The 10,000-nt window shown below is 46.3% G+C and overlaps 1 protein-coding gene across 1 annotated transcript in view; it reads right to left on the reverse strand.

Annotated features, from left to right (window-relative positions):
* Positions 1-4,764: 4,764 nt before the first annotated feature.
* POLA1 (DNA polymerase alpha 1, catalytic subunit) overlaps positions 4,765-10,000 on the reverse strand; it is a 282,451-nt gene continuing 277,215 nt past the window's right edge. The window contains exon 38 of the mRNA XM_006920960.3: positions 4,765-6,022. Within this exon, the coding sequence (XP_006921022.1) occupies positions 5,877-6,022 (146 nt within the window). The 3' untranslated portion in view covers positions 4,765-5,876. The remainder of the gene's footprint in view (positions 6,023-10,000) is intronic.

The raw sequence follows: 10,000 nt of genomic DNA on the forward strand, positions 1-10,000 counted from the left end.
TTTTTAGTGGTCAATATCAATTTTCCATCGATTTTGGCTTTTTGTTTAGGTAGGGCTTTTTTTCCCTCCAGGCTGCCAGTTGGATGATATACGAGAAACAGTACCATTCTTCCTGTTAATGAACTCTTTTTTAAGTCATTTTTTCTCATTTGACCCTTCCATGGAGCAGAAGCAAATTGCGTGAAATTACCTCCAAGGATTACATTTATTACTGGCCAATGAGAACCCCTCGCCTTGTTTTACAAACTCTTAATCCTATGTCATTCTGATGCCGCAAACAAGCCCGGTCCTGGGCCTCCTATTCTTTCAACTTTCCCCAGCTGGAGGGACCTCATTCTGCACTTAATATTCCCCATAAATATCACACGCTAAAGACCCCCTGACTTCCAGCAAGTCCACATTAAACATGTGACATGTCACGCATGACAAACTCTGAGTATCTTTTCAAAGCAGCATTAAAAGCAAAGAAACCAATTTTCTTCTCCTTCCAAACCTCCCCAAGTGCTGAATGATGGGGATTGGAAAGAGCCAGTGGAGCGTACTTAGGGGGATTTTATGAGATTTTCCAGAATGATTTAATCTTATTGTGAGCATTATTAATGAATGGCAACCCAATTTGGCCCCAATATCTGGGAACGCGGTCACAATGCTGGGAGCGGCTGACCCCACCCCCACCAACCTTAAGCAAACCTCTTCCACCGAGGAGGAGGAGGAGGAGGAGGAGGAGGAGGAGGTGGAGGAGGTGCAGAGCCCAGGGGAGTTCGAGAGAGCCCCACGAGAGGGGCATGGCTGTCCCCTGTCACACCCAGAGCAGAATATCCCACCACCTGCTTTCCCAGGGCCACCCCCACAGCATCTTGGGGTGAGGGGTCATCGGAGCCTGGTCTGGGCTGCCGTGGGAAGGACGAGGGGAAAGGGTAAAAAAAATTCGCTACATTTCCAGTCAGGGTAGCCAGATCCGGATGAGGCCCCTCAGAAAAAGGCAGTCGGCGTAATATTATCAGAAGGCGCCCCTAAGTGTTCTTCTGCCACCAACTACCCATGGTGGGTGGTGGACAGACAGTAGTTAGGGTGAACATCTTGGGTTTGTGGTAAGGAAGATAGAAAATAGATGAATTAGGGGAGAGTGACTATTGAAGAGAGGTTTGGGATGACTGGGGACTTGAAACTCAGTCTTTAGCTAAAGTCACAGATACGGGTATTGACCCTGGACAGTTTCCCATGTTTCTTCTCACCCCCTCCCCCAACTGGGGCAAACATTTATTATCGTTGCTTTTGATTTAATATCGAGACGAGACACCTGCAGTTCTCTTTCTCATATCGTTTTGAGTGTGGAGATCGTAGTAGAATGGAAAGGGGGGCTGAAGTTAGAGGAAAGAAAATTATACACCGGTTAGTTCGACTTGCTTTTAGAGGAAAAAATGTGTACGTGAGCAATGTGTGTATGTGTATACACAAAAGTGAGTGTGTCTGAATGAAGAGGGTCTTAAATGGGGCCTAAAAATGGTATTTTGGAATACTGAGTTCCTCAGAGTAACTGCGTATTTAACTGACAGTGGCAGCCTGGCTGGGGGGCGGGGAGAAGAAAACCTGTTACCTGACGGGAGAAAAAGCATTTCTCAAAAGAAAAAGTCGTGTTGTCCCTGGACGTTATTAACAGTCCGGTTTGAAGTATACATTTTTCCTTTAAAGAAAAAGAGCGATTGCCAGTTATACATTAAGAAATGTCATTCAGTCATTTTTATTCATTCTCCGGAAATCTTCGTAAAAGCCTGAATCATACTTCTAACAAGCAGCAATTTTGTTAATCCAGGGGGTTATTACTCTGGGCCCTTATTAGGTTCTACACCACTGCCAAGCAATCCTATAACCCTCTCAAAAGAAGTTTACCTCCCTGTTATAAAACCAGTAGTGGTATTTATACTGTGCAATAATTAGTGTATTACTTGAATCCACTAACACGTTCATTTTATCTCTGCACAAAACCTCTAGTCTGCTTATAGAAAGCTTGTGCCTCCTTTGGTGCTGGTAAAGTGGTGAAAGAGTGAATTGAAGGCTGGTTGCACTTTCTCCTTTTGCCTCGCCTTAATTCCCATCTCTTTTTGCTCTCATCCAATTAGCACAGTGTATTAAGCGGTTTATCATCTCATAGTCAGCTATTGAGAGAAACAAGGCGAGCACTTTGCAATAGAACCTGCGCTCCTTTGACACCCTCAGGTACTTACATATTCCACTGTGCTATGAATAATAGAGGAAGAATGGAGCGCTAATTCCCTCATCAAAGAATGCCTTGTCTGCTGCTTTGCTCAACAACACCATTCTGATCAAAAGAAAAGCAATAAAGCTTAGCATAACAAAACGAAACCTACTTATTAGCTTAGTGGTTAAATTAATGCAGAGCCGCTGCTATTCAAAACCAAGGTTTGAAAACAGCCTCCAACAACCTGATAATGCTGCCTTCGGGATGAAGGAATTTTAATCTGAAATTTGAGGCTGGCTCAGATGAGTTAATCTATTAAACTGCTATAAGGAAGCTCCACAGCAAACCGTTCAATTAAGAAATATTTAGGTGAGGGGAGAGAGAGAGAGGGAGAGAGAGCTTTAAGTTTAGGATGGGAACATTGAATCGAGGGGTCAGGGCATTCTGACAAGACAGTCTGGGGCTTGGTATGCTTTCCATAAAACCCTGACACGAGATAGAGAAATCTGGTTTTGGAGTTTCCTTATCATGCATCTCCTACCAAACCCATTTAAATGATAGGTTTGAAAAGGCATGTGATGTGTACATGTGTGCTGGAGGTAAGAGGTGGCACGGGGCTGGAGAAGGGGGTGGTAGTGAGGGGCTGTGAACTTTAATTAGTCCCCATATCTTGGGCAACAGTCCCGAGATGAACTCCACCAGTTTCCTGGACAAATGAAAATCATACCGGGAATGCCCTTGGTAGGATTTGCAACTCCTGGCCTCCCGTGTCTCCTTTATATGGAGAGCTGAGGGTGAGCATGTTGTGTCCAAGATAAATGTGCTCCGTGTTGTAGGCGGACCCTGCTTCCTAAAGTCGACAGGAAAGATGCCCTTTTCAGAGGCGGGGTGTGTGTGGGGGTCCGGGGAGGGGGGGGTGGCGCAGAGGGCTCTGAGAAGAGCAGGGTTCTTTAGGGTATCATTTCCCAAGCGGCTCGGCTAAAATTTTGCCCGGAGGTTTAGTGTGGCCCACAGCGTTTCTATTTTCATTTTTAAAAATCAGTTGCCAAGGTTTAGAAAGCAAGAAACTTTATGGAATAGCAGGATTCCTGGCTTTTCTTGAAAACTAGATCGTTTGCCCACCCTGGGCTCCATCCCTCCAAGCGTCACTGAGCAGCGGCTGCCCTCTTTGGACAGGACGTGCCCACTCTCTCTGGTCCACCACTGTCCCTGCCACACTCTCTAGTGTGGACCTGGCTTGTTCTATCCGTTCACTTTTAGCACTTGAGCTTAAGACCCATGCCAGGGAGCCTGTGGAGACAAAGAAGTGGGCGGCATTTCTGCACCCGTTCTCCCCACCGTGCTATCAACTAATGGAAATCAAGGAGTAGAAACCTTTCTCAGAGAAAAGAGTGTCATGTTCCAGTCTTCCAAGAGAGATCCACTGGAATTCCTCATCAAAGTTGCGGTTTCGACTTTCTACAAGATTCTGAAATCCTTAGGTGCCTCCTAGAAAACCCTCTTAACTAATCTGGAGTTGCAGATCTGAGTAAGAAAACGTCGACTTCTGCATTCGCTCTTTTCTGGGATTGTTCCAAGGAATGTCAGACTTTATATAGACTTGCTACTAACATGGTTCCTGCCCTCACAGTGATTACAATCTAGACAGAGAGGCGAGAAACAGACCAGTGAGAAGTAACTGCAGTCTGTGGAGTTCCTTGATGATGTTCACCTTATTTATCATAACCCCAGATCCCAGAAATGAAACATGCCATCTCTTCAGAAAGCAAGGTGGGGGTGTGGGCTCCAGAAGTGCACATTAGAGAACCATCTCTATAGTCTCATATGACAACGGCAATGAAAAACCACACCAATCCCTTAGCTCCCTGAAGCGACTTGGGTGCTCCAGCTTTTGACAGCTTGCAGAGGCTGAGGTACCAAGGCATTCACTTAACTGACAGAGCCCTAAACCCAAAGTATTTCTACTCAGAACCTGAGTATAAGAGACAGGGGAGAAAGGAGGAAAGGCTGAGGGAGAGAAGAGAGAAGGCAAAGCAAGATAAAAGGTGGCACCATCTACATTGCTTTAACGAGTATTCCTTCACTGGGGGTCCATGCTGGGTGACCTTTCTCTTGTGAGGTGCTCTTCTCTCAGGAGCCATCACTCCTGCTTTCCCAAAGGAGATGCCACTGGGCTCTTGCTTAGTTCTCTTTGGCTTAGTTCTAAAGAGTGAAAAAATACTTTACCTCTTAAAGCAGCGGTTCCCAACCTTTTTGGCACCAGGGACCGGAGCTCCTATGAGAATCTAATGCCTGATGATCTGAGGTGGGGCCGAGGCGGTGATGCCAGCGCTGGGGAGCGGCTGCAGGTACAGATGAAGCATGAAGCTTCTTCGCTTGCTGGCCCTGCTGTGCCGACTGGTACCGGGGTCCACGGCCCGGGGGTTAAAACTTTCGGACATACATCATGCTGAGCATCTCTGAGCTGAGCTCTAATCGAGCTGAGGTTTGGGAAGGGGATCCCCTACTCCTGGCTGCCCCCTCTAGTCAACTCTCGGTACCTGATAAGGATTCATTGCAACTGGTTTCCCTTTAGAAAACTTTATTCTTAAGTAAAAAGAACACATCATTATTTTTTTTTTTTTTATAAAACACATGGGTAGTTTAAAAAAAATGTACCATAGCTGTAAAGGGGGAAATATATTTTGTTAGTATAATCTTACCAATAATGTAAGAAAGGAAAGACTGCTCTATTGAAATATGTTTAGCTTCCAACAAACAGTGCACCATTCTAGAAAAATGAGGAAAAAATAGGCCAGGGCCAACTAACCATCCCTCCCCCCAATTTTTCTGAATATAACACAGTGGTCCTCACCCCAACCTCTACAGATTTTTAATGAAATGTTAGAGAATGTCAAATTATTTTAAATGTGCTTTCCTATTGTATAAACCTTTACCTGAATTTTCTACTTAGGGGGAAAAAAAAGTGAGTGTAAAACACCTACCCAGTGTGCATGTGCATGTGTGTGCTGGACTTTGGAGCAATTCCATAAACAAGTAAGTTCTGTTTAATCTATTTAGTGAGTGCAAGGTTTCTAAATCTCCCCCCTCGGCTACCTATATAAAAGACAAGACTGCTGAAAAGGACAGCCACTCCTGGAGCCAGCGGCTGGGAAACACTTGGGTTCAGCTGGGTTTAATTGGCGTGTGAAAAGGCAAAATGTTAGTGCTCCTAGCAGGCTCCATGAACGTCTCTTTCTGGGGGCACCTCTGCTGAAGGCCCTGGGGCAAAGCCTGGGGTCACTTGCATTCCAGCCACTGTCAATTAATTTGTCTTACCTCACTGACCCCTCCCCTAGAAATGCGGTCCCGACTCTGAAGCAGCTAGCTCTTCAGGTGCTTTGCAAAGGGCTTCAGGGTCGTGTTTCAATAGTAGGATGTATGTTGTCATAGGAAGGCTGCTTTCATTTTCTCTAATGCCTGAGAGATTAAATCTTTTTTGCGGTCTGTTTAATAATGCCCCTCCCAAGCCGCGTCCACACAAACTCGGGATGCAGTCCCAAAGGAAAAGCGATGCCGCCGGAGAACACAGTTAGGGCCACAGTGGAGGTGACAGAGGTGCCAGGAAGCTGCTTAGATTCTTCATTCAAACCCACCCCCCCAACCCCGCCCCGCCTCAGCCACTTCTGGGGTGCCCTCATAACTTCACAGCACAATCTGCGAAGAGTTTGCTGAGGTTCACTTCGGTGTAGCCACTTTGGGACAAGAACTGATCTGCTGTATTCTTGAGAATTTTGTAGTCCTCACGAACTTTAGGTGTAATAACAGGTTTCCTCAATTTATCTAAAAAGAAATAAAAATAAAAGGATTACAAGTCTCAGAGGGAGATTCTTTATTTCTTTACTTTTCAATTACAGTTGGTATTCGACATTATATTAGGTTCAGGTGTACGACATAGTGACTAGACATTTATATAAGCCACGAAACACTCACCCCGACTAGTCCAGTACTCCCCTTGACACCACACAGTTATCACAATATTACTGACTCTATTCCCTATGCTGTACTCCGCATCCAGAGGGAGCTTCTTTAAAGACCATTCTGTATTCCTCACACAACAGAGAAGGCTGTGTGGATTCTGCTTGCAGCCCCATGGCTCAGGTGTCCTCACGGTCCTGTCACCGGTCTATCCCTGAGGCCAGTCCCACGCAGGGGAGGCCGAGACCCCAAGATTCCACTGTGGAGGCCATTCTTCCTTTCCCCCTCCCGCCACTTCTCAGCACCTAGCTGACTCAGCGTACCGGGGGACAGGGCCACCCTCTATTGATGTGAACTGCAGGTGTGCGCCCATGTGCAGCAGGCAAGGTGAACGGCACTCGCAGATGCCACTTTCGCAGCGCTGTCGAGCATACGCACACAATTGCATGCAAAAAAGTATGGATGTGGCAGGAAATACTTTGTCTCAAAAGAAGCCCGAGCCTCCCAGTGCCACCTCCCCGGATCAGCTGGGCCTAGTCGGCTTCTTCTAGTCCCTCCGCTACACAAACCCCCCTCTGCTGACAGAGGCGAGGGGGTAGGCTGTCTGGAGAGCACCACTGGCAAGATTCCTTTTTTCTTCCTTGTCCACGCTGCGTACCTGTGAACTTCAGGTATTCAGCCGCCCTTCCTCCTGTGCTTCCAGCTCCTTCCACCTACCCATCTCTGGCCTTCTACTGAGGAGAAGGGCACTACCGGCCTGGGCACGACCCTTCCTGTCCCTCCCCAGAGGTTGCTACCTCTACACACGGTCTGATCTTTTGAGGACAGGGGTGACCCCTGGGGGAGCCAACCCTGCCCAGGATGATTAAGATGACAGTTTTTGTTCGAAGCTGTATAGGAACGCTGTGAGGTGCTTGGAGAGGTCCGTTTTTTTTTTTTTTTTTTAAACCCCCGTTTTCTAACTGAGGAAACTGGGAGGTCAAGTCACTTGCCTCTGGTCACACAGCTGGTAATCCAGGGTGTGGAAATGCACTCCCGGGTAGCAGAGCCCCGAGCCCACACTGGGAGGAGAGGCTCACTTCTGTAACTCGGTGTCACTGCTCCCAGATAGAGATGGGCAGGCCCCCGGAGGCCAGCCTCGGGGGGGAGCGAGGCTGCCCAGTACCCAGAATAGGAATCGGAAAGCATGGAGAAGGAAACGCAGAAGGGGGTGCACGTCAATCACAAAAAGAGAAACCCCGACTGAAACAACAGAGCGGCACTGAAGTCTACAAAACACCCGGAAAACGAAAACTCGCTCTCAAGATTTTTGTTCCTTAGCTACACATTCCCATTTGTTCTCCACAACCTTTGCTAAATTACATCAACTGCCTTTCAAATAACAACAACAAAAAGTTTTGTAGAGAGGATTGAAATGCCCAAAGGGGGTGGAAAAAGCGACTCGAGAAGGAGGGGGGCGGGGCGCATGTTAAACGACCATAGAAAGACACTTTGAAAGTTCTAATTATCGGAGTCTGGGAATACACAACAATGGCCCCGAGCAGGGCGGCTACTCCCGGCAGGCCAGAGCCTCGGCCGGCACCCCGTGCATGTGAATGACACAAATGCATGTGCTGACGGGGGAGAGGGCATTGAAAGAGCGGCGGTAATACCGAGCAGCGGAGGAAGAGAGAGGCCACAGCTCCTGATGTGTTTACCTCCTCTGCTGATGGGATATTGACTTTTCCCACCAGGTTGGTTAGAAAGGGGACTATTTACGCTGCCACACAGCAGAGTTAGAATGACAACCAGCGTCACTTGGTGCTCTCCTTCGTAAAAGACAACTGTGACCATCAGCGTATGCCATAGCCAGTCGATACGGCCGAGGCACCATTCCATGCCCGTTCAAGACGCAGATAAAAGCTCCCACTTGCTTCCCCAATGAGAATGTGATCGATAATGTATGGCAGGTCTTCTAGGAAACGGAACTGCACGAGCTGCTGCGGGCCACGCCGGGACTGGAAGCTGAGGGGGAAAGGGCTCGCTCTTTCTTCATGGTTTTCTCTCCCCCACTTTAGGCCCCTAGGCCACCCACGGTTAGGCTTCTAATTGAAACCGTTACCCTGTTTCCTTTAATGCTACACCCACTACTTTAGATCTCAAGGGACAATACCGGTGTTAAATGGTAGAAACCAGGTAATGTGGCCAGTAAAACTGGATTCCTTCTCCCTGCTCTGGTTTTGGCTGTGGGTAAAGAGTTCATGGCCACAGGCGCTGCAGGTCAGGTGCACGAGGACAACTGTTAAAAGATTCCAGGAGGCCATTAGGCAAGAGGCCCAGAAGATCTGCAGCCAGCTCGGCCGGGTCCCCGGAGATGCCCTGGGCTTGCTGTGGCTGTCACTGTCTCAAAAAGCCAGCACAAAAAATCCAAACTTCGTCGACATGGGGAAGAAAATGCTCTTCCAACCCACGAGTGCATCAGCAAAATATGCTCTCGTGGATGGCAGCAGTATCACCGAAAGTCACTCAATATACCAGCAACGCGAATGTACTTGACCTGGGAATCGCATTTGAGGAACATGTATCCACGGCTTATTTACTCTGGTCCTTTCTACATGCTGATTCCTTAGGGATATATATTAATTACCAAAAAGATCCTGTTGCCAACCCTATGAAAACAATGGAAAGCAAGTACGCCTGGATATTAATTATTAACACGAAATTTTATCAGAGAATAAAATGAACTAAAAGTTGGTTTCTACTTATCAGAATCTAAAACCTGAAAACATGCAAGTTACAGTATTTTCTACATGGCACTAACTAGACCACGCTCTGCAGGATGAACTTGTCTTAAATATTTTATTTAAAAGTCAACTGACCAAATAAAATGTTAGAACTATCTGAAAAAAAAAAACAAAAAAAAAAACAAAAAAGCAAAAAACCGGAGTATTCTCCCACCCAAGGAAACCATCTCTGCTTCTGATATTTTACGTCCGCGTCAGTAAAAAAAAAAAAAAAAAATTCTTTTCAGCTTTACTCTTTGTAAAGCCCTTTTTGGACTTAAAAGAAGCGCACTGAACTCGAAACCACGAAGCAAAGATATTTTAACATCGCCTACTGGTTATTTTATTTTAATTAAGGCAGGCTTAGGCACACAAGCAGCAGCCGTCTCTGTTCTGAATGTCTGTTTCATTTATTTCCATGCAAAGGTATCAAACAACAGTCAGTTATAATTGATTCTGTCAGGTGTTATACAGTCACTCATAATTGTCTCTGTGTAGAGGTGTGTCAATTTACTATATCTGAATTAAATATTCTGTCAATTATGAAATCAGGTAATAATTTCAGTCAGTTTTTTAATTGCATGGCTTCCCACCATACAGTTCTCTCAGCTTTCCCACCTTTTCTAATCCGTAGCCTCCCTCCCTCAATGCAACACGAGCTTCTCCTAAGGGGCGGAATGCAGGAAGCTTTAGGAATTTTGAAAGAAAACCTCTTTAGGATTTAAAAACCATTCAACCTCTGGAGAGCTGTTATAGCCTCTGCCCGGGCTGTCTTTCTCCTGAGTAACAATCAATAACTGAGTCCGGGCTATGCACAGTATCTGAAACATCTCAAGTGACATCCAGGTTTCAAAGACAACCACATTTAGGGCCCCAAATCAAATGACAAGTAGACAGACATTTCTCCACCGAAATAAGAAATAAAACCCATCATCTTCCATTCGATTCTTATTTAGAAAAAAATTCACAAGGCACAGTGCCAGGCACACACAGCATACGATGCCTTTGTCAACTAACCAAAGCCTCAAGGACAATTCTCGCCCATCGAATCACATCTAGGATGCTAAAATATTTCTAAGGG

The sequence above is a fragment of the Pteropus alecto genome, unplaced genomic scaffold (assembly GCF_000325575.1).
Source record: "Pteropus alecto unplaced genomic scaffold, ASM32557v1 scaffold659, whole genome shotgun sequence".
Classification (NCBI taxonomy): domain Eukaryota; kingdom Metazoa; phylum Chordata; class Mammalia; order Chiroptera; family Pteropodidae; genus Pteropus; species Pteropus alecto.